A 25,347-nucleotide genomic window follows, 5' to 3' on the forward strand; every position below is an offset into this window, starting at 1 on the left:
AGTCTAGAATGTCTTTGCTCAAAGGCACAGTGATGAAAACTTCTACATTTAAAGAAAGCAATGTAAATCATCTAGAACTTTCATTATTCTGACTCAAACAAATGGAAATATTTTGTGGCTGACTAAACGTTTAGCTAGATTAAGTTGCTATCCTGAATCCACGCCATGCGATTCTTGTGAGGTCGGGGTTGCGTCACATCGGAAAGTATTTACATTGTTGCTGATTGTGTGTAGTTTTCACCAGGCAGTCAGAGTTGCATTGATGGGATTGTGGTTTTATCTGCTTGATTGGGTTTGAGAGACATTCACTCAAAGTAATTGCATCAGGTTTATTCTAAATCCTATAATTCAGAGCAACTTACACTCCTGTCAGGTGACTCAACTTCGGACTCTCCTAATCATTTCGGGACAACGTGTGCACATTAACACCATTTTAATCCAGGATGGTTTGGTTGGTTTTCTTTCCCTTTCTTTTTTTTTTTTTCATTTTCTTTTACACAGTAGGAAACTACAATTTCAACAAGCCTGCACAATTAAAAGGTCTTTGGTTTATTTGGCTTCTCCACCCTGCAAACTTGCCTAAGAAGCTCCTAAGGGAGCAGCCTTTGTTTGTGTTAGTTCAGCATTTACTCAGTCGCATAGCGAAGCCCTAACATGCTTCACTCAAGCTCTAGACTCAGATTTCTTTACATTTAATCATGAAATCAATTTCAATTGTACTCCAACACCAGAAACCATGAGTTGAACTCATTGCATTTTTATGCAACGTGAAGCCAACGGCGGGATTTTCTGACCCCAAACTTTGCTGCCACACTGTGAAAAAATAATATAATATGATAACTTAGCAGTTATCTCTATAACACGAAATGTTAGACTTCTCATCAAACTTACAACTGGAAACAAACGAAGGCTTGCCTCTGCTGCCCTCAAGTGTGTCAAAGTAGGAAGACATACACATCTCCATTTTTTATAGACTCTCCTCCTGGCAGGATAGAAATTCTTTCTCGCTAACCCGTCTGCATGGAGACTCACGTTTCTACCAAAGATTTTTACAAAGATTTTACATCTTTGTAAAATCTCTCCAGCTTAAGTCAGATCAGATAAGGAGAGTCTGCAAACATCAGCTCTGTAAGATACCCAAAGGTTGGAATAGTGTTTTAGAACATGAAGCTGCTTTAAACCTCTCCATTTCTTTCTCCCTGACCTCTGTTCCTTAGTCTTCATAATCCTGATTGGTCAATAATGTTCCCTAAAATTTAATTGGCAGGTTAGAAAGAAAAAATTATTTCACATCCTCAGATTTTTTTCAAGCCTCTCTAGGCTGACATCCCAGCTCAGTGTCGGTTTAGAGGAGATATGTTTGATGTACTCAGGGAGTATTGTGTGTTTGGGCCAAGCATTCAAACTATGCAACACACTTTTCATCATCATTAACAAAAGAAAAGCTCTGGAATAGACTCCCATCACATCGGGCTAACAGAATAACTTGTAGAAAGCAGCCAGCTGTCTACGAATTATGCAACTAAAGTTGGCGTTGCGATATTGTGAAAGCTTCTGTTTTTAAAATAAGGTCTGATGCTTTTTATGATCAAGATACATATAGGGTGGGCCATAAGTTTCCATATGTGGGAGAATGTAAAATGTATATTTCTTTTATATTTCAGATACCCAAGAAAATGCCTTTGACAAAAGAGCAAAGAATTTAAATTGTACTGATGGCTGAATCGGGAAGCAGTCGCATGGTTGAGCGAAACTTTAACAGAAAACATGGAACCAGCATCACACACGACACTGTGGCAAAACGTATTTGCAAGTTTCAGAAAACTGGAAGTGTTCCAGATCAACCAAGAAGTGGTCCAAGACATGCAGCGATTACACAGAGTCCCACAAAACTAAAAACAATAAAAAATGTTAACTTTTTCTATGCATGGAAACGTATGGCCCGGTCTGGCACATTGAGTCCATGTTTTAGCCAGATATGTTCGCCTCAACTAGCTTTCACATCGAGTCAAAAAAAGATCAGTAAAGATTTTAATTTGGCATCACAGCATGTTAACGAGTTTATGGGGAAGTGGTTTTCAAGTGCGTTGAAGCTTCGGTTTTGTATGCAGCTGAGTTCTGTTGTATTGTTTCCACTTTCAAAAGCAAACTGAAACCCCTTTCTCTTCTCCCAGCCTGCGGTTGGTGCTGGTGTAAAAACGGGCGGATGTTTGCTGGAACAAGACGTTACTGGAAACATGACCTGCTGTAAATCACCAGCTGACACATTTGTGCAGGTCAAATTCCATACATGGCTGATGATTAAATAGGAAAACGTATTGCATTAAAATGATAAAAAAATAAGTAAGTAGGAAAAATAGTCTTCAGAGAAAGTGTTGCGGTCTTGGATGAGCCATAAAAAAAATACGTGGAGTTCTCTGAACTTTGTTGGATCTTTAACTGGAGCAGATTTGAGTTATTCAGTAAAAATAGATTGAGATATTTAGATGAGGTCAGCATGAAACAAATATTGTTTAAAAATGACCTCCAACTCTTTAAGTGTCATGAAGAATGATGGTATTTACTCTCCATGACAGCTTGAACTCTTTGAAATGCTTGGCGATTTTGAATATAGATCTAGCGAGCTCCACCAGAACCAGTTCTGATGTTGGTAAAACTGAGTTCTGCTCCAGGTGGCATAAGAAAGGGGGCGCTACACAGCAAAACAAAATTACTGTCAGTCCTCCTTCAAGGTGATTTTGGTATCTGATTCTGAGGTTAATACTGAAGGTTAATTCAAAGGGTATTTGAGTTTTTGAAGGATTCTGGACAGGATTTGACTATTCCCAGGCGGTCAGAGCACAACGTCATTATTATTCTGCAGTAAACATAGATTCTTATTTACAGAATCAGATTTTTTTTATAGAAAATATTATTCTATTTGTGAAAAGCATTGCTTTCTTGGCATTTAACCTGAACTGAGTCTGAAATGCAAGCTGTGAAAATTAATTAGACCTAGGACAATATTTGGGTAGTAGCTACTTGCTACATTTACTTGTGTAACATTTAAAGAAAAAAACTTTTAAGAGTATTTTTACAAAGCTGTACTTTTTACTTTTACTTGTGTAATCTTATTATAAAGTATCGCTATTCTTACTTGAGTACAATTTCTGGATATTTCTGTGAGTAACTTCACTGTATGAAGAATAAACCCATTTCTTCTTTTTTTTTTTAAGAAAGAAAATCACCAGACACACACCTGCAGAGTTTTTTTATTTAATAAAATGTAATAAGTTTTATATAGAAGGAAACAAATTTGGAAAAAGTTTATGTTGCTTGATTTTGTTACTATGTTATTTATATTAATTATCGAGCTTTAAAATACCAACATTTCCACATAACTTTATTCTCTAGTCTATCTGATTATTTAGGTATTAAATAATCAATGGTTTGATCATAACCATGTTTCTTTATTAACCCTTTTGCTGCGTTTTTACCGGAGTTTCAATGAGACTATATCTTGCACAATGAGCTCAGAAGATGCGCAGCTCCATGCTAACTGCTGCTAGCTAGTCCGATCTGTTGCCATGGAGATTAAAGGATTCCTCAAACATGCGAAAAAGAATCAAAGCAACAAGAAGGAATTGATGAAAGAACAACATTACAGCATGACGTGAAGCTCAAAAAAAGTCCATTTCACATGACACTGTCCCTTTAAGAATATTGCGGCAAGGAGAAAAAAAGGGAATAGAATAAGCTGAAAGTTTTCACCTTTAGCCGCAAAGAGAGTTTTGATGAACTAAAGCGACCGCTTTCAATTTTCCCGCGCCGAGAGCCGCGCCCCTCCGTGGGGGCAGTCCACGCTGCGCACCTGAAGCAGCCCTCCTACAATCAGTCAGTCAGGGAAGCAGGCTGCCAGACGGGTGGGAGGCCAGGTACGCAGCAGCGGAGCAGGAAGAACAACCAGGTCGTTTCCCCACACCCCCATTTTTTTCCTTCTCTATTGTTTTATTTCCACGCACCCACTCCCGCAACCAGGTGCTCCTCTCAGCCCACCTGCGTTTTCAGCGACGCGGTTTCGTTCAGGAAAGGCGGCGCAGCGCTGGGGGGCGAAAACATGCCAGAAGACAGGAAAAAGCGGCTCTTCATCGTGGTGGATGTTCTGTGCGTGTTTGTCGGTGAGTGGCCGCGTTTTGTTTCCCCACTCCTTTTGACAGCGGCTGGGCCTGGGATCGGTTTCACCGCGCAGTCAGCTGTAAAACGGGGGGAGGAAAAAAGGGAGAAAAGCTGCGCTTCCTTTTGGGATTGTGTGACGCACAGGATTGCGCAACAGAGACTCGTTGGATTTATCGTAGGTGATAACTGTTGCTCCACAAGATGAAAGGGCAGAAAGTAAAACTGATTGTGTGAAAAAGGTTGCTCATCAGGTGGCACAGATTTAACTACGGAGTGGGTCTTTAAAGCCAAACAGAATATTTCTCAACACTGAGTGATCTTTGATGCTTATTGGCGCCTTTCCCAGAAATAATCTGCAATACTTTATTTACTTTTTATCTCATTTATTATCCTCCTCTTGTCTTGCGAAACTGTAAATGTATCCAGGTGGGTGTGTGAAGTTGGTGCTATCTTCTCTGCACTTTTTTTTTTTTTTACACTATCATTTTTTTTTTATTTAAAAAATGCAATCCAGTACATTTTCCATAAATAAATTTACACTGACAGGACAAAAGAAAACACACAGCCTGGTGGTAAAGTATAGATTTGAGAAGTTTGCAAAACGGTTTTCTCAAAGGACATCATGTGGACAAAAAGGCTAATTAATCTGGGTCAATGACACCATAAGAGGCACAACAGTCAGCCGCCCTTTGGCCTCCATTTCATACTTACACCTTGCCATTTTATTCACATAAATAATTAATTCGCATCTATGAGTCTAAGCCACCTGTTTTCATTTTTTGCTGTATTTCCATATTTTTATGAGCTGTGGAGATGCACAGAACTAAAAAAGCTGAAATGTTATGTATAATTTTAATTCAGTTGCAATAGTCCCTGTTTCTATTGTTTATTATTTTTTTAAATTATCATTATTCTGATTCTGTCCGGGCTTGTTGAGTCATATACCAAAATATCTCTAAGCGCCTAAATAGAAAGTGACTTTAATTGGTTTTAACTGTAGTTTAAACAAAAATAACAACTTCTTTCAGCTAAGGTTTTGTAAAATGGTTTCCACCGTTTCACAAGCCTTTCTGCCATGAACCGAGTCCAAACATTCAAAATTGCAGGAGACACTATAAGTGACTGAAAATTCACAATAATATGTAATATTACACAATAATATACAATTTTAGTCTTTTTTTTTTTTTTACTTTTGTACTTTTAGCACAATGCCTTCCATTTATGTCCTAGATTGTAAATATTCCTGCGTTCTCTGTGTTGATCAACAGGGTCCTAACATTTCCAGGTCCTGTTTATGGCCGACGGTTTGAAAGTCCAAAAGAACCAAAAACAACAAAGTTCATGTTGCTGCTGAAGCTCATCGTTGTTGTTTCGTGGCGCCGGAGGTTACACTGCTGTAATAGCTCAACATGATTTTGAACCCAGTATCTGGTCCAGGAGTGTCAGTTTTGGATCAGAAGCAGACGTTGGTTCAGATCAGGCGCATAAAACCTCATTGGTTAAAAACCATATTTTGAGTTTTGACTGCAAGGTCCTTTTCAAAAATGTTAATTTTGGTGTTCTAAACCCCTGCTCATGAGTTTTCCAGAAGAAAACAAACGCATCTGAAAGCAAGATTTGGTTTAAAAATCAAAAATATAAACTGATGTACAGAGTTGCAGGGTTTCTCCCAGTGTATTATAAGCCTGGTGGGCCTCCAGGCTTTACTTGTACCCCCATCAGGCTTAGCATTGCTTATTTATAAATTATTTTTTTTAAATGTTTGCATTTTTTAAGACTTTATAGTTGGTGTTCAGATATTAATCTTAACCCTAACCCCCTTCCAATAACACATAATTATCAAGTGGTATTTTCAAATTTCCTGTCAACTTTAAACATTTTTAACTCATAAACATGGCCGGCCACTGGATGAATGACTGTTGAGCAAGTTTACTGGGGGAAACCTTGCAGTTGCCTTATGTGATGTGACCTGATGCACATAGGCAGGATAAATGTTTATCTTGATTAAATAACGATTCCTGACACAGTCGCTAAATAAGTGGATGACAAATTTTTACGTACAAGTCGTGTTAGTGGCTTTAAAACAATCAGGAAGAACAAAAATATCTGTTGCTGATTCTTCCTGATGGTTAAGATCCTGTTTTGGAAACCACAGATTATGTGTGTTATTGTATAACCGTGTGAGTCCATCTATCCGACATGGAAAAGTCTTTGTTAAAACAAAGTTATTTCCTAACTTTAAAGGTCCCATTCAGGAGGGGTATATGTGTGTGTGTGCGTTTGTTTCTAATACCTTGTGGGGACCATTTTCCTGACATATACTACATTGTGGGGACCTACTGCTCCTTGTGGGGACCAAAGCCTGGTCCCTACAAGGGGAAACACTGTTTTTGGGTCAGGGGTTAGATTTAGGACTAAGGTGTGAATTGAGTTTTGGTTAGGGTTAGGTATGCAATGGCTAGGGTTAGGGTAAGGTTTAGGCTGTAGAAATGAATGGAAGTCAATGGAAAGTCCCCGCAAAGATAGCTGCGCAAACGTGTGTGTGAAGCGGGGGGGTACAGCTTGTCAAACCACGTCCTCACAGAGACCCAAAGGTGGCCGCTCATGCATGTTGCTCAGGGTGGGCTCAGCTTGTGTGCAGGAGTGAGTCGTGCAAAAGGCAACAAAGCGACGCGCCGCAACTTGCTCTGCTCCCTGGCTTTCACACAAAGCCATCAGTGGCTTATCTTCCAGCTGTTTAGGTTAGGTTAGGTTAAACTTTATTAATCCCATAGGGAAATTGAGGTTATCTGTCTCGTTATTGTTTCGGTTGTTTGCGTCACGCTGGACGCGTTTCTGACACCGCGATCCCGCCGAGCGTTGGTGATGACCCCCGGTGTCGGATTCTCGCTTCGCTTGATTTTCTGCAGCTGCTTGTTGGGGCTGGGGGGTCACAAAAAGCAGAGAGTTCCTGCTGGAAGATTACAGGATTTATGTGTGGCCTTTGCATGTTTGCCTCCACTTGCGGATGCTTCTGCTGAGTGACATGGAGGAATGATAATGACTGCAGACTCTGCTGTAAATGCTCTTCTGTTTGTAGGAGGAAGTCTTGATTAAAAACGGCTTTTTACTGAGTTACTCAATAAAGACGGTCTGAGTCATTCTAATCTGAGTGATCAGGCGTAATGTTATGACCACTGCCAGATTGGGTGAATAACACTGATCATGGCAAGGCAATTCATTCATACACAGGGTAATATGAAGTCCTTCACAGATAAAATACAAAGAAGTTTAGCTGAATGAAGCAACACGTTGAGTAAAAGCATAAAAACACTGAGAGTTTATCACAAAAAAGAAACAAAACGATCAAATATAAGCAAATAAACATATGACATGACAGAAATGACCTTTTTATAGAAACGCTGCAGTAAATCGAAACATTTAAGCGAGCCAGCAGTTTTTGTGCATCTCAGGTTTTCAGGCAGATATGAAACGCTGCCTCGTCTTCTGCCTGGTCCTTACCTGACCAGGAGCTCTGAGTGAATCAGACGTGTTCATGCCTAAAACCATCAACAAGACTTTAAAATTGATCATTTGACTAACAGTGAGCCGGTGCAGTCAGGTTTATTGCTAGACCTCATGTGGTTGTTTGAAATTCAGCTCTTAGTTCTTGATGAGGTTTGAATGCTAAGTCTTGAGTCTTGTAGTCAAACTGAGCCCTGATTTAGAACATTTTGCGACCAAAGCCAATAACTTCTGTCTCTTCTGCATTAACACTCTGGCTGGATAGGATATATCACTTCACACAATATCAATATCACAAATAACAGATTGGATGGCGATCAATAGCGCTATGCACTGAGGCTCTCTACGCTAATTGCATATTTGGTGAGCTTGTTGTCTTAATCCAGCATCAAATTGTTTCGGAAGGTAAATTGGTGATAAATTCATTAGGAAATTCGGTAACACTTTATTTGAAGTCTCATATGACACAAGACTGTCACAAACATGACATGAATGACTCTTCATAAATGTTTACGACTGTTGTTCTGAAGCGTCATTCGGTAAATAATGACACTTTTAATGCAACATTGTACTAAAAGTTGCTTGAAAAGTTTATTAAAAGTGTAAACTTTGCATTATTTAGACAATAATGAGCATTTTAATACAAAGTTCCATTAAAACTTGCAATAAAATTGTCAACTTTGCATTAAGTGTCACAATTTACCAAATGACACTTCATGACAACAGTCATCCATGACGACTCCTTCATGCTTATACGGATAATTATTAGGATTTGTTTCCAGTTTTCGGGACCCAAACTGAGTTGAAGAGTCCTCTGCCAACATGTCGACGACTGAAACACCAGAACACCTTCAGGGGTCTCATGGGGTCGGTAGGTACCTCAACCGAAATGGGGTACCAACGCGTTTTTAGACAAGCGGTCGTAATGATCTGCCTGATTGGCGTAGCACCTTGTTGTGAAATCGGAGGTGAGTCATTGTTGTGATGAGGAAGAGTTGTGAAGGCGAGTTTTCCCATCTGACAAGTTCACACAGCTTCCTAAATGTCCTGGATTTCTCTGTTCTTTTTTTTTTTTTTTTACTTGTAACCATTTATGATTAAATCTTTGTCACTGGCGGATGAATGCTGACAGCAGAAATGTTGCAAATATTCTTACGCCTTTCTGTTTCATGTTTAATCTAGTAATTATAAAAAAGGAAAGGATATTCTCTTAATTTTCAGTCTCGCTCCGTGTGTTGTTGATTACTCTGACGCTTTAAATCTTCTTACAAAACACAGATGATTGCCAAATTTCTCTCCTGATGAACTCTTCCTAAATTCCTGAGTTTTTTTTTTACATTTTTTTATCCACATTTATTGATACAAAGTGTTGGACTTCTGTATTGTTTTCTCACTAAATTTGAATATTATTTGCATAATATTTAGGCAGATGTTTTTTCCCCCCATCACATCATATGCAGCTTTATGAAAAGGTAGATATGTCGCCACTTTTTAACTACACCAGTTAGAAATACAAGCAGAAAAACTCCTGCGACAGTTTAGTTAAAAGTGACTTTATCCTTGTAACATGACTCTTCAGCTTGTCATCTTGTTTGTAAGAAAACAGGTTGGACTAGCTATGGAAAGCACAATTACGGTCGTTTTACGCACTAATCGTGTAGGTCATTTTTTGGCTTTATGCATTTAAAGATCTTGAGTGTTTATGTGAGTCATTCTTTTTTTCAGTGAAATAAATACAAAGTATATAATAATGATTTGTGCCCAAGTTTTATGTTGAAGAGTTTGGATGTGTTTTTGTTGTAAAATAATTGTCATAGTTTAACCTTTATAGATGCCGAGTTCCAGGTTGTTGCTAAAGATTCAAGTCAAAGATTTATCTATTTGCAGTAGACTTTATGCAGAAGTTATGCTTAACATAACTTCTGCATAAAAATAAAAAAAACAGAACGATGCAAAACAATTATTTTGTTTGACTGTGACAGTTTAGGTTAGTAAAAATTTTACCGCGACAGAGCAATTACCTCTGAAGTCATTTTAAAACCTGATTATTCAGTGCATCATGTTTTCTGAGTAAATTTCCCAACGTTTGAACTTTTTCCTTTTTTCTTTTTTTTTTAAATGTGAAAGTCTATCTTTTTTTAGGCAAGAAGCTGACAAATATGTTTCGGTGTTTTTACTCCTTCCTCTTCCGTTCTGCACACAAACCTCCACCCTGTGGCTCTGACCTGTCGCCACTGCATGCAGAACCATCACAAACTGTACACACAGCAAGATGTACAAGTAAGCCTGTCACAATAGCAAATTTTGCTGAACGATTAATTGTCTCAAAAATTATTGCGATAAACGATAATATTGTTTGAAGATATTTTTACACTGATTTAATGGAAATGACGTAATAATGCATGCGATTTCCTGCCAAAGATAGATACACTTTATTTTCAAAAGAATATTTAACACTTGAGCTGATAAACAAAATAAACAAAACAACCAAAAACAAAAATAAAATGGATTCTCAGTCTCCATTAACAAAAAATTTAATGGAAAAAAAAACTAAACAACATAAAGCCAAAGTGGAAATAAATACTGCATTCAACCAAAAGAGTGCAGATTATGAAGTCTGTATATTATGTTGCCCTTCAGTAATAATTTGATGTAAATAGAGAAGATGGGCACATCGACTACCTGATGCAATAGTTCACACTACATGATTTTTGCTCCTATTTTTCCCCTTATGACAATCTTAAAACGTTGGTCTTTCTAAGATTGTGTGGTGTGTTATGGTAGATCGTCGTTGCCGCTCCGATCTAAATCAGGGATTTTTCCCCACTGGAAGCTTAACGCAGCCTGTTGAATGTGACAGGTAGCCAATCAGAAAGCTAGGATTCTCCTTAGCGTTTTCTGAGGGGAAATTACGTCGGGGAATCCCAAACAGGGCGCAACCGGAAGTCCAGCGGACATCGGAGATGATACATGGAAACAACATTAATGTTTATTCAACATGCAAAGAATATAGAAATGACAAGGGGAGGAGTTGGAGCGAAACCGGTAACTTTTCAGCTGTTCTTCGTTAACGTGACGTAAATAGGTTCTAATGATTTTCATTCAGTCAGGACTTTACGCTGACACTAGCCACATGCATTGCAGGTAGATTGTAGTAAAGCATTGATTAATGCCTGGTTTTAAAATTAGTTCACTGAACTTGCAGCCATTATTTTGTGCAAATTGTTGGACACCAAACGGCAGGACCGAACCGATCGAACAGTTATACCTAGGATTTCTGTCGGCTAATGTGTGGTCTGTCAGGTTTTGAAAATGGGCCGACAATCGTACACTAAGGAAATGAGGAAGGGAGAGTCAGTGGAGAGCACCGGAGTTGAGCCTTTTTTCATTCGGTGTCATCAACAGAAAGAGAAAAAGGCCGGAAGAGACGATAATGCCGATAATTAAAATGACGTCGATAGTTTTAATTTATCGTACGATTAATTGATTTATCGTTTATTGCGACAGGCCTATGTACAAGTGTGCATAACACGGCTGCCGACTCATTCACACACACTCGTTTAAGCGTCACTCTGAGCAGACACACAGCAGTGTTTTTAAGAGATGCATGTATATAATTTTGTTTTCTTTCTCCTTTTAGGATTGCTTTAAACATTTAAACGGCCTACATTAAGAACATTTTAGGGTTTTTATGTGCTCCTAATGAAAGGCACTGAAGTAATCACCATGACAACAATTAGAAAGTATTGAAATGATGAGAAATGTGAATGACTTCAGCGATGGCTTTAGATATTTAAGCGATGCCGCCCTTCATGGTGAGACCTGTTATGGCTTAAAATGTGTCCAACTCGAGGCCCGTGGGCCAAATCCGGCCCGCCGTAGCTTTTTATGCGGCCCTCTAGATTTTAAGTGTGTTTAACTATTATATTGATCAAATCAATGCAGTTTTTATCTGTTTACTGCCAAATTCTATAAATCAGTCCCTCCAGATTCTTGAGAATTATTGTGGAAATTCACGCAAAATCTACAAATTCTCAAACCTTTTTGCTCTAATACATAATTGGGAGTTTATTGCAGATTTTTATCAAATTGTCAAAAGCTTTCTTTCTTGTACTAAACAGCTGCCTCAGCCTTAATTGATCATAATCTATGATCTATACAGCAAGTAATAAATAAATAAGCGTAAATATTTCCAAATTAGTACCACAAGCACATAGATTTTTATTGCCAAAAATCACAATCACTGGAGGGACTGAAAAGATGTTTAATAATACTATTTAATTTTAAGAAATCATTGATATTTTAACAGTTTGTGATCAGGTTTTATCAATACATTCTGGCACAACCGGCCCTTTAAGCGCATTCATGATCTTGATTTGGCCCAAAACGAAAATGAGTTTGATGCCCTGGCATAAAATGTCTGCATTCAAAACTTCCAGTTGGTAAAATGGCATAATTTCCAGTTAAAAGTTGGAAAACGGTGAGATTGTTAACGACTGGGATAAAACCAGCCATGTATTTTTCTTCCAGATACAAAAACATGTTTATATAAATGTATTTTGCAGCGCTGCATGTGCTGCCCTTCGTTGTGATGTAGATCTTGAGTGTTTAGTTTTGCAGATGTGTAGTTGGATTGTCACACCAGTGACTTTCACCACATGACGTAACCAAAAAGCCAAACCTAAAAGCTGCTCTGCAAGCTCAAACTTTCTGTTTCAAGTCAAACTTTACAAGGGATTCTGGTCGGTTTTTTTTTTCCTTCCTGACTGGGAATTTGTCAAATCCGACAGATATTAAAATCAGATTACAGTAATTCAATCCCGTCAAAGCGTGCCTCCTTATGCACACGCATCACAAATCGCTTGTTCACATAGACCTGGGATAATCTTGGATTTTCTGTTGGATTCAAACCTACTTTTGTCAAATTACACTTTCCTTTCTCTTATATGTTGCAATTCAAAGTTAGTATCTGCAGTTTAGACCCCACAGAACCAGAAATAAGTATCGATTGCTGTCACTGTTGTAGCTCGGCTGGTTTATTTTGGTCCTGAAGCTCGATACGGGTTTGCTGAACAGAAACAGAGCCTCCCTAAAATCTAACTGATAAACACAATTTTTCTTTTGCAAGTAGGCAATTAAAATCATTCAACTGGACGGGGAAAATCTGTAATGAGGAACTGAAAATGCTAATTGCATGTACTTTTGTTCTGAGGCATGACAAAAACGACCTAAAACTCCTGTGGCGTTTAATGGCAATCGTCCGCATACAGCGTTGACAATTTGTTGAAAACATAATTTATTCTCCGTTTAAAGGTACTGATTGCTGTTGGTCCGATTAATGGAGACGCAGCGTTGGTGTCGGTTTCTGCCACATCAGAGTCGATTGCAGACGGTTGACTCCGGCTGCCCGACATTCCTGTGTGACGGCGCCGCTCACACACTTTCCTGTGCCAATGTATTTATTATGTAGCGGTTTCATAAGAGGGGAGCTGTTTCAGTTTCTTTTGTTGCAGAAATGGTCAGAGTCTCACATCCATGAACATGGTGCAAATTACAGAGTGGCAGTTGATGGTTGGATGAATTTATTTTTTTGTTTTTCAATGTTTGTGCCTTTTGAAAGGAAAAGCGCAATTCTTTCAGTATCTGGCTTCTTTTAGTATAATCGAATGTTGATTCTCGTAAAAAAAAAAAAAAGTGCAGAGAAATAAACTAATTATAGTAAATAACTACATAGATGGTGCAAAAAGGAATACAGTAAACTGACCCAGATCCCATGTTTAGTGGTCAAACATTGATTAACATCCGTTTCTGAAGTTTAGCTAATTTTTACTCTGTTGGACACAATTTCAGCAGTTTCCCTTAGACACGGCTGTGTCAGCTGAAAGTGAAGCAGCTTGCTGGATACAAATCTTGTGATGATGATTTTGGAAATTTTCTGTGAAGCGAAAATCTTTTTCATGAAGCTCAGTTGTTGCTCTCGTCAAAAGTCTTGAGGGACTGAATCTAAACCATGCAGGAGTCGGTAGGCGGACGCTCCTGCTTTAGTCATGAGGTTTGATTTGAAGGCTGATCCTTCAAGTCTGACAAACTGTATCTGAAAGTGAAACAGGACATATTCCTGCAGTTGTTCTTGTTTTTCAATAAAGTTGGTTAATAAAGACTCCACGTCAAGCTGGATAGCTACACTTTTTTGGTTACCAAAGCACTGAAAAAGTCACAGATTTCTTATTTATTTTTTAGATTGTTGATGTAGCAGCAATTTGGGTCCCCAGTAAAAAGAGAAATCTTGAGAACGTGATGTAAACGATGGGTGAACACTGAGAGAAAATCCCCACTCGCCAACTATTAGCTGCTAACTAAATTAACATTAACATTTCAGTAGGTTATGCTTACTGTAGTTGTGTGAAACATTAAATATTTTAAACCTGAACTGTATGATTTTAAATCATTTCTAGGAGCTGAAGACCATATATAAAATATCAGTACATTGTCAGTTCTTCTACAATTACAAATTCTTAATAAAAAAAAAACAAAAAAGAACTCTAATTAGTAAAAACTTTGTTATATTTGTGGAAAAGCCATTATTTAACCCAAAGTATTGCTAAAATTCTGTCCCATTCTTTTGAGTACAGTTGGCACACTTATATTTTGTTAGACACAATACTTTGATATTTATCGAAATAATATTTGAACATAATTTTTAGCAACAAATCTCTTGTTTTCAGAGAAAATACTGCTCTGAAAACAAAACTCGTCTGTTTTGAATTTGACCATTCAGCTGCCTTTTGTCACATTTTCAAATGTTCATAATGATGATTTATAATTACTGATGCTTTCATAAAACCAACACATTATTTAAACGGCAGCAGCAGCAACCTAAACATCCATTAGTGTTTATCAGGATCATAAAATAAAAGTATTTGTCCATCACTACTTGTACAAGTTGCGACAGTTTATATTTTTAAAGTTTTCACGTCTTCTAGCTTAAATCAAGCCGCACGGTAATTATTATTTCCTTTGGTCAAACCGTAATAAATCCTCTCTGAACGTGAACAGTTGAGAAATGTAAAGCATGTGGTAAATATGCTGTAAGGCTTAAAGCAAACAAGCACCAAGTGCATTGAGCCGTGGCTTTCTGCGTTGACTCACAGCTTTATTGACGTAGTTAAACCTCAAGGTTATTGTTGAGTTCCTTCCAAGCATTGCATCAGATTTTAATACATTTTTCGTATCAGTAAAGCTCGAGCCAGCAGCAGTCGGGTTATCTTAACACAAAGACTGGAAACGACGGGGGTGGAGAGGGAACGGTGCGCCTTGCGCTGGCTACACTTGATAAAAGCACCCTTTGTGGCCTTCTCCAGGCTCGTAAAAATCAGTTATTTGCCTTCCTTTGAAACACAAAGCTGTCTGTTTCTTTTTATTTTTCCCAGGAAAAAAACGCCCGTCCTGACAGGACACTATGCTCTTTTTCTGCAACAACACTCGTCTTGATTGCAGCAGCTGTCCAGAGAGTTCTTGGACGACGATGAACGTTGCAGACGGATGAGATTTTGACCGAGCCGCGCTGACGGAAAGCAGCCGAAGTGGACACAGTGTTGCTATCGTGCCGCTCTTCCTGAGCTCATTTCATGGGAATGTGGTTCAGGAGAAACGCAACGCAACGCGAACTGAAAAAAAAAGTCACTCATAAACAGAAAGATCTGTACAAGTTAAATATTTGTTTTCCTAAACATCTCCCAGGAGGATGTGCAGTCGGCTCGCAGACTTCAAACGTTCTTTACCTTTCCCCGTTTTTGGTTCTGCTTTTTGGCAAATATCTCAGTTATTCAGCTCTTACGGGTCTGTAGTGATGGCCGCTCATTTTGAGCAGAATAACAGGAACACTTCCCCCTTCCTGCAGGGTCATAGGTCAAGGGGAAGTTATACTTGCGTCTGATCCCAAATTCCATCATGTTTATTTTCTCAGGGTAGATTCAGGGTCTTTTTTCTTTCTTTTTTTTTTAACCTGACAGGACTGTAAAAGTGTGAAACAATACTTTTCCCCTCTTCTTCCTCCTCCTCTTTTTTTCTTCCTTTTTTTTTTTTTTAATTTGTCCGGTTGACATTTCATATCAGAGGACAGAAAGTCAGCAAAAACCACGAGTGTGTTCCTCCTCCTGGGTGGAAACGTTGTGAGACGAACCCATTGTTTGTTCGGAGCGCTAACGGCTCACGCAGGAACTAAAACTTGACAGCAGCGTGGAAAATGTCACATTGGGATGAGAAAAGCTGGTACAAGCCTAAAACTCTTTCTACAGCTGTGTGCAAAACGTGGTGTTTTTTTTTTGTTGTTGTTGTTTTTTTTTACATTTTTATTTAAGACGGATTGCATGAGAACCATTCCAAGACAAAGAATTAGGCCAAAATCATTTATCAGGCTGCAGAAATGGAGGAAGAATTCACTTTAGGCTGTTCGAAACATTTTTTGCATGAAGTGAAAAATGCTTCATTTTTATCCAGGTTCTCTGGTATGTGTCGGTCAGGCCATCAGCATGACGCGTAGCCCACCGTGCTTCCCTGTGCTGCGGCTTGGAGTTAGTGTTTGGTTTGTTAAACTCTTCACGGTGCTTAGTCACTTTGAGGTGCGAATTTATTTTGAGATCTTTTCCTGAAGTGGACTAGTCAGATCCTGTTGATCCGACCCAACGTGTGGGTTTTGTAAAAATATCGGCAATAAACTCTCTGACACACTCTGAGGTTTCAGGTGTCGGCTCGGCCCGCTCCTCGGTCCAGAACTCGTCCCGTAGGAAGGAAACAAAACCAGGCCTTCTGGAATAACAGAGCAGATAGAAACAGACAACAGGAACTCTGATCTGGATTCAGCTCACAGTCGATGTCCACTTCCTCATTCGCTGTGTGGCTAAATGCGCTTGGTGCCGGTTGATCCCTGTGTGCGTTTTTTTTTTTTCTTTTTCTTTAAACAAACGCGGCTTAAATTTGTCCAGTCATGCAGCATGTAGCCTCCTGCGACTCGTGTCGAACAATCAGCGTCTTATCTTAATGTTATCCCTCCTCCCTGCTGAACAAACACTGGATGGGCCTTCGCTTCAACGCCAGGCTGAGAGCAACGCTTGACCTGCTGGAGAAATGGGCCTCGGAGATGAGAAGAGCAGAGGAGGGGCGGGACTTCCTGTCATGAAATCAATTCTCCTGAATGAGGAACCCACTCATCATCAAAGACCAGTACGGACATTAGGGTTCGTCTTCTGGTGCCACTGAAATATGCTGCATGCGTCACAATCTGTGATTCACTAATGATCTAATTGGTCTGAGTCAACTTGACTAGAAACACTTGTGGTTGTAAAACATTTTGCAACACGGTTTGTGGATCGACTGGGAGACGTCTGGACATTTTATTCTTTCCTCTGACGGTTCACCTTGACTTTGGAAATTAATTTCAAGTGAATCATAACTTTTATTTTCCTGAACTAGGTGACCAACAATTTCCTTTTTATGAAAGCTTTCCTCAAGTGATGGGTGCTATTGGGTAAAAGAAAATGATTTAAGATTTTATAAACTCATTTAACGTAAAAAAAAAGCCCCCCAAAAAACATATTTTTTGTTAAAATGTGATTTATTCTGCTGGTTAGGGAGCATCCCGTCAGTTCGCACACATTTTCCCACAGATTCTGAGGGGATTTAGATCTGGACTTGGACTGAGCCACTCGTACGCAGCAATGTGCTTTGATACAAACTGCAGTTGCATCAGATAAAGAAAACAACCAACTGTGGAATACTGAGATAAATTGAGATGTGACTCCAGTATGTCTTTTCCTTCGTTGTCTCGTCCCCACCACTCTTTGTGAGCTTTTGAATCTGTTATAAGAATAACAAAAGCCTTCCAACAAGCTAAAAATATTACTGGTATGCAGGGAATTTTGTCCATGGCACTTAAAATAAGATGCCAAATGTCCTGTGCAGTGGTCAAATTGCAACCTTCCACTGGACAATGAATCTCTGCCTCATCTCTCTTTTTTTATTTTTATTTTTGCAGCCTCTGACTGGATTTCTTCCAGGATTTTTCTCGTTTAAGGTTCATTCATTTCCTCCGAAAAATGCTGATTAAAGTTTCCCCCCACAGCACGACACTGCCACTGTTTGGCATTGATCAGATCTAATACAAGCATCGTCGATCTAAATTGTAAAATTTGTGCCCCATACTTGATTTGTGGCAAACTACATTTTATTTTTGCTAGCATAAACATTTCAAATTTATATTTGCAAAGAGAAGTAAACAAGTGTCCCATAAAACCCCTCCCAAATGATCAAAGGTGTGTGGATACTATTGCAAAACACTTTGGTGGTTCAGAAAATTCAGAAAAAATATTTTGGTGCAGATTCTGGTGCAGAATAGTGAGGTTTATTTGTACTTGCAGCATTTGTCAGCAGGCATTTACATGAAAAAAACATAAACAAACGAATGTATGTAACGGTTCGCTTTGAGGCCATTTTGAAGTCGTTCCCTTGACACGGTTGCATAGTCTCCTCTGGAGGAGACGATGTAAATGCTCATACCTCTCAGTTCTGTAATCAGCTGAGCACCAGATCTCTACGTGAGATTACTGCTGTGACTTTATGTGCGAGCCGTTTGCTTCTCCGCTTGTGTTTTTGGTGGATTATTGTCTTTCTGACGAACTGAAGGTGCGCTCTCCGAGGAAGTGAAGGAAGTGCTGTCTTTGTAGGGAACACTTGTGGTGCGTGTCAGTGCAATGGAAATTTCGTTGAATTCTGTTCAATGACAATAAATGCTATCTATCTATCTATCTATCTCTCTATCTCTCTATCTCTCTATCTATCTATCTATCTATCTATCTATCTATCTATCTATCTATCTATCTCTCTATCTCTCTATCTCTCTATCTATCTATCTATCTATCTATCTCTCTATCTCTCTATCTATCTCTCTATCTATCTATCTATCTATCTCTCTATCTCTCTATCTCTCTATCTCTATATCTATCTATCTCATAAACTCCATCCAATTTCCCCCTTGTTTCTGCCTTCAGCAGAAAGTTCTTGAAAACAGGAAAGCTATTTAAAGGCTCTTAGTCAGATAAAACTGTTGTCCTCCTCTGATTTAAGAGACGACTTTATGTCATCTTTTGTTTGCTCTGAGGGGAAGTTTTGAGCCCAGCGTTTCCTGACCGTCCTCAACAAAAGCCTTTTCTCATTACGACCTTATAAATGCACGCCTCTCTTTTTCGAGTCAGCAAACTTCGACCCTTTTTTATTTTCCTTTTGTCTGTCAGGAGTGTGTGTGAGCACGTCAGCACGTCTTCGGAGGCATGTTGAATGTGTGTTTTCCCCCTCCGCTGCCCGGCTTCCCAGGCCCTTTACAGTGTGAACGCCGCCCCCGCTGTCAGAGGTCGCCTCTGCAGCGTCCGGCCGGTTTCCACGGCCACCGGTGTCTCGTTTTTTGTTGTTTGTTTTTGGGGGTTTTTTAAGAGAAAATGCAACCTGCAGGGATTAAGCTGTTAGCCTCTGACAAATTCACGCTCTTGGGAGAGTGGTGTCTTCTTTCTGAAGCTAAAATATTGAGTGTGTGTTTAGCCGTTTCCTGAGCAGCAGCTCTCTGTGTGTTTGAACTATTCTTACCAGGACTTTAGAAACATTACAGACCCACAAGCTTTGGCTCCCAACTGGCCACCAGTTTATCGGCGTCAACGCAAACCAAGGTTTTTAAATGGTTTAGGTCTTAAAACAAAACCTGCGATTCTGTTGTCCACCTGTCCCTGCCCACAAGTTGACCGGCTAAAGCAAAGCTACGCCGTGTTTTTCCTCTTGCTTACAAAAAAAGTTTAACAAAGCGTTTTGGAAAACTGAGCATGCTCGACTGTGCTTTGAAAAAGTCCTTGCTCCGTTAAAGATTACATTTGCTTTAGACTTTCTGTCACACTTTCATGTTCAGCAAAAAAATAAATAAAAAATGATAAAAGGTGACGTCGATCATGAATTTTCAAAGTCATAGTTTGTGTTTACTTCACCAGCAACACCCAGGCCTGATTACTGTTCTAGGATCAGAAAATTGATTGAGGCTGAAAGGGGTAAATGTCCCAATTTAAGACGGGGGAAGCATTCATCGCTATGTCATGTTGGAAGCTGCTGCAAAGTTTGTGATACCAGTGAGCTTTGACGAAAGACATTATCTATGAATGGAGAAAATATGGAACAGTGGTGAGTGTTTCCATGAGGGGTTAGCATCACATCACTGCTCTAAGCACACTTTAGTGAGTTACCCAGCGGGGCAGAAAAGAGCAACATTTAAAAATACTTCAGGCTTTATTTGCCTCAGGTCAGTGTCTGGATTCAACAGTAATGACTTGGAAAAAAAGCTCCAAGGCCCAAACTACAGCTGATAAAAATATGAGAAAACAAAAAAACACTATCTCACATTTGCTCAAACTCACCTTGACGAGCCTCAAAACTTTTGGGAAAAGGTTCTCTGGACTGGTGAGAGGAAATTCAACTTTTTTTCTTTTTTTTTTGCTGTTACATCTGCTATAAAACTAACAGGATTTTCTAAAAGCAACACCACACGCACTCAAACACGGCGGTGGTGGTATGATGGGCTTTGGAAGACACGCTGGGTTATGCGGCAGAACGATTATCTAAAATGCACCATCAAGTCAGATTGAAGGTTTTGCAGTGGCTTAGTCAAAGCTCAGATTAGAAATTAATTTTCAAAAATACGTTAAGAGTGACAAAGATTGGGGAACAGTTCCTCCACAGCCACGTAAAGAAAACTACTTGCCAGTAATTGTGAATCCTCGATGGCAATTCTTGTTGCCTGGGGCAGCAAAAACAGTTTTAGGGTGAATTTATTTTTGACTTTTCATAAAGTCTGTTGAAATCCTTCAAACGTCTGCTCTCTCTCTCGCTCTCCTCTGTATTTCATCACTACTAGTTTATTAAAGCGATGAGCAATCTGGATGCGGCCATGTTTTCGGAATGGTCGCATTTACTGCCCATGAGACCAGAATCATCCAATTGTTAGTCGGCACATTTCTGAAGTGACTCGAATGTTGCCACTGAACGCTGACCCGGCACATTATTGTGATTAAAATGTAGCGGTGGGCTCCATTTCTCGTTGGATTCTTTAAATAAAAGCAGATAAAGCAAATAAAAGCATAAATGCGTACGTGACGCTATCGCTGCATCAGACTGTAAATGTGTTGCCAAAAATTCACGTAGCGCTGCTTGTGTGCATCGGTATTGTTTCTGTAAAGAAAACATTGATGTTGTCCATTTTATATTAGATGAAATTTAATGTCTACTGAATTTATTTTAAAAAATGTAAATAAATTAGAAGTCATAATTTGTATAAAGCTTGAACAAAATACTGGATTTATTTTTTGAATAATAATAATGAAGGAAAGCTTACTGTTCTTTTTTTTAAAAGTCAAACTCTCTAAAGAAGGCAGAACTTAGTTTGGTGATTTCTTTTAACATCATTAGACATTGTAATCATATCTACTGAAGAGACTCACTGTGTTTTTAGATATTAAAGTTCCCGCCTTTCCTACTTGATGAGCACATTTCATGGTAGGATCAACACTGACGTTCAGGCATTTCTTCTCCTACCCAACCATTTAAAAAGGGGAATAAAAAAAAAAAGAAAAAGAAACTGCCTTTATTACTAAATTAATTTTCCTGCGTCTCCACCTCCAGCGGCTCTGCCTTCAGCCATCCTCACGCTGAGGTTCAAACCCTATCGGAGAGGGATCCACTGCGACGACGAGAGCATCAACTATCCCTACAGGAAAGACACCATCTCCCATGGAACCATGGCCGCTGTCACCATCACCTGCTCTATGGTCATTGTAAGTCCTATTGTTGAGCTCGTGGTTACGACTCGGCGTGAAGGTTGTTGTTTTTGTTTAACGTTTTCCAAACTGTTTTTCTCGCTACAGATCACCACCGGAGAGGCCTACCTGGTGCACACGAAACGCCTGCGTTCAAACTCCACGTTCAACCAGTACCTGTCCGCGCTCTACAAGGTGGTCGGCACCTTCCTGTTTGGCGCGGCGGTCAGCCAGTCCCTGACCGATTTGGCGAAGTTCACCATCGGCCGCCCCCGTCCGAACTTCTTGTCCGTGTGCGCCCCGAAGTCCTGCAAGGGATACGTGCTGGATATCAACTGCACAGGCAGCCAGCACAATGTGACGGAGTCCAGGTGAGAGGAAGTGGATCCGCCACTCGCTCAGTGTCCTCAGAGTTAGTTTACACACGACATTGCAACTAGCATTAATATTTGCTTTATTTAGGCATCACTACAACTCAAGAGTCAGTTCATATAAAGTTGCATGAAATCCAGTTCTGTCCAGATTTGGTCTAAAATCAGCGTCACGATGCTAAAGTTGCACACAGAGTGGATGATTTATTCCTCCTTGAAGGAATAAATATGAGTGTCTTGAATTATTTCTCAACCAAAACTGCTTTTTATTTTCTCCCCTCCCCCCCAGTATTATTAAAAACAGTATATTGAATATTGTGAATTAAAAAAATAACTATAATCTCCCAATGGAATGAATTAGTTGAATCTTCATTTTAATTTTGTTCTCTCTCTCTCTCTCTCCTCAGGCTGTCGTTTTACTCCGGTCACTCGTCCTTTGGGATGTACTGCATGCTCTTCCTGTCGGTGAGTGACCCCGTGTGACCTTTTGTCCAGATGTGAAAAGACTTGTTTAGTGGAAAGCCCAGAAATGAGCCACAACAGGAGGAGGCTGTCGAGACACGGACGTCTCCGGTCTGAAAACACCATTGTTGTCATTTTTCATATTTTACCGTAGGAGGAAAGCAAACAGATCTAATAATAACTCTTAGGAGGGAGATGGATTTCCAAATAAAAACCTCCAGTGTCATTTGGTCAGAGTTAAGTGGGTGTGTGTGTGTGTGTGTGTGTGTGTGTGTGTGCGCAGCTCTACGTCCAGGCCAGGATGCAGGGGAAGTGGACGAGGCTGGTCCGGCCCACCATCCAGTTCTTCCTGGTGGCGTTTTCTCTCTACGTTGGATACACACGCGTCTCCGACTACAAACACCACTGGAGCGACGTCCTGGTGGGGCTGCTGCAGGGCGCGCTCATCGCTGTGCTCACGGTGAGTCGGCTAACGCTAGCATCTCGCAGACGTGTGAAGCACAGTGAGAGAAAACGATGTCAATTTTTTTAAAAAGTCTTTATACCCCTATGAGCCATATTAGAAATATTTAGAGTGGGCATGCTGTGGATAGCGCCACCCACGTTTTTTAGGCCTCGAGTCCTTGGCGCGCTGTCGTGGGTTCGATTCCCAGACCCTGCGACATTTACCGCGTGTCTTTTCCCCTCTCCTTCCCCCTTTCCTGTCAGCCTACTTTCATATAAGGGACACTAGAGCCCACAAAAGACCCCCTGGAGGGAAAAAAAAGAAGAAATATTTAGAGTAGCTGAGAGACTCAAAGATGGCAAAAGGATGGAGATTTAAAATATTCAGCAATAGCATCATGATTAGTTTGCAGCCTTATTCTGTTGTGCCATAATCTCTACAGTTTCAAATCATGCATTTAAAGCTGCAGTATAAAAAAAATAAAATAATTTTTTTAAAGACTGTCACTCTTTTGTGACAGTTTGGCATTAGATAGTAAATCTGCGGAAAAAATCGAGCTCTTCTTTCAGCCCCAACTAGAAACAACCAATCAGAGTAGACTGAAAACTCCAAGATGCTCCTGATTGGTTGTTTTTGACCGGGAGTATTTCTTCAGACGGCTCAGGGAGGAAGTGGAGGAGCTCGATCTTTTCACAAATGATCTGTTTCATATTCTACTGTCAGGACACTGTAAGAGTATGTTTTTAAAAAATACACTTTTGTTTATATATAAAATGTTAATTCTGCAGCTTTAACTTCAAATTGTGAACTTCGGATTTAGTTTCATGTCCTACCTCTGCTGTCCATTTTTTCTCCCTGACCTGTCGGATGTGTTCCTTCGTCACGATTCTGCTTGTTCATTAATGCGCGACGGACCTGAGGGAAGCTGATTCTTCAAATCAGACAAAATTGGTGTCAAACGTTTGTGCAGCAAAATGTTTTGTTTGTGCTGCTTTGACTTTGGAAGATATTAATGAAAGTTTAAAGGTCAAACCATCGACCAGACCCCCCAACTTTTACTAAACCAAAATGACCTTTTAAACTTTCATTAATATCTTTAAAGCCAAAGCAGCACAAACACACGTTTCTGCTGCACAAACCAACACAAGTCGGATTAATTGACACCAATTTCATCTGATTTGAAGAAGGGGGCTGGGGGCTGGCTGATTGACCTTTCAGGACCTCTGGAAACATTTCTAGATAGCTTTAAAATTATAGCGGCACGAACAAACATTTTGGCTGCACAAACGTAGCAGAAGAAGATGGAGACCGACTTCACTGAGGTGTTCATTAATTAACAAACCTCTGAGGCCTCCACAGCACAGCTGCACTGGGCTGTATTTATGTGTAGCAGATTAAAGAGAACTAAATACAAATGCTTGTCTCTCTTCTGGTTCGCTTGTAAAAGTTTAAATATGAAACATTTGAAGGGGCTGTTAAATAGCAGTTCCAGTATTTACATTACTTCCAGAGACGGCCTTTCTGCTTTCTGTGTTTCAAACTCGCTCGCTTCTCTCCGCTTCTCAGGTTCGACACGTGTCGGATTTCTTCAAGCAGCGGCCGCCGCTCTGCGCTCAGGCGGACGAACAGGCGGAGGAGGAGCAACTCGAGAGCAAGCCGAACCCGCAGCCTTTGGACTCGCAGCACGGAAACCACTATAGCCACGCCGGACTGGCGTGAGCCGCAGACGAGCGCCGGCGGCAGCCGCGCCGTTATCCACAGAACTGTTTTTTAAAAGCACAAATAACCCACACAGAAAACTTTGACACTGCTATTTTATGACTATGACAAGTATGATTCCCCCAAAACCTGCTGGAACAGAAACTTTAGGATGTTTTTGTGGGTGGGTGTGTTTGCTGCAGAAAGATGTGCCCAATTGACTTGTGTGTGTGTGTGGATTTGTGCACCAGTGTAGAATAATTATATTTTATATCGTCTCTTAATCACTCAGCTTTTCAAATTGTGCCAAATTAAAAGTGACAGTTTTAAACAAATGGCAAGAGAACGTTCCTCTTCTTCAGTCGAATAACAAACCTTTGCCGCGTTGTCGCAGTCCGGATCGGTTTTATATTCGCTGCAGCTGAATGTATCTGCACATCCCTGACGTTTTAATTTTCCTATGCATGTGTTTTTATCCTACTCAGAGGCAGGTGCATCTGTTCAGCCATGTTCTCCTCTTTATAGCTATTGTATGCAATGAATATGTCATTTCAAGATTAACACGTTTTCTATGTTACAGTGGCAGTTCCTGCTTTGATGGCACGTCGACTAATAGAGAGTTAAGTTTTATATATTTTAAAGAATCTGTCGACAGAATAACTATCTCCAGGTTTTAACTAGTGTATATATTGTTTTGATTCTTGTCTCATGCGAAATGGTTCTAAAGCCAAAAGGCAAGGAAAACAAATGGAATAAAGATTTCATACATTTCAGGTATTTTTTAGATTTTTATTTTTTAAAGAAACACTTCTGTGTGGTTAAAGTTGGGCCGGTTTTTAAATGGCTTAAAATTTAAACCACAGATGACAAA

General features: G+C 39.8%; 1 protein-coding gene across 1 annotated transcript; it reads left to right on the plus strand.

Moving 5' to 3' along the window:
• Positions 1-3,853: 3,853 nt before the first annotated feature.
• plpp2a (phospholipid phosphatase 2a) lies at positions 3,854-25,253 on the plus strand. Its single transcript, XM_028000069.1, has 6 exons — positions 3,854-4,157; positions 21,367-21,518; positions 21,609-21,871; positions 22,279-22,336; positions 22,617-22,793; positions 24,345-25,253. Exons 1-6 carry the CDS (start codon positions 4,097-4,099, stop codon positions 24,495-24,497), a joined length of 864 nt encoding a protein of 287 aa, XP_027855870.1. The 5' UTR covers positions 3,854-4,096; the 3' UTR covers positions 24,498-25,253.
• Positions 25,254-25,347: the final 94 nt, after the last annotated feature.

Source organism: Xiphophorus couchianus, chromosome 19 (assembly GCF_001444195.1).
Source record: "Xiphophorus couchianus chromosome 19, X_couchianus-1.0, whole genome shotgun sequence".
NCBI lineage: Eukaryota > Metazoa > Chordata > Actinopteri > Cyprinodontiformes > Poeciliidae > Xiphophorus > Xiphophorus couchianus.

Excerpts from the sequence above, each read along its gene's own strand:
- plpp2a (XM_028000069.1), top strand. The coding sequence starts at position 4,097 with ATGCCAGAAGACAGGAAAAAGCGGCTCTTCATCGTGGTGGATGTTCTG. Across the intron at positions 21,872-22,278 it reads CACAATGTGACGGAGTCCAG|GCTGTCGTTTTACTCCGGTC; the intron begins GTGAGAGGAAGT and ends CTCTCTCCTCAG. Across the intron at positions 22,794-24,344 it reads CGCTCATCGCTGTGCTCACG|GTTCGACACGTGTCGGATTT; the intron begins GTGAGTCGGCTA and ends TCCGCTTCTCAG.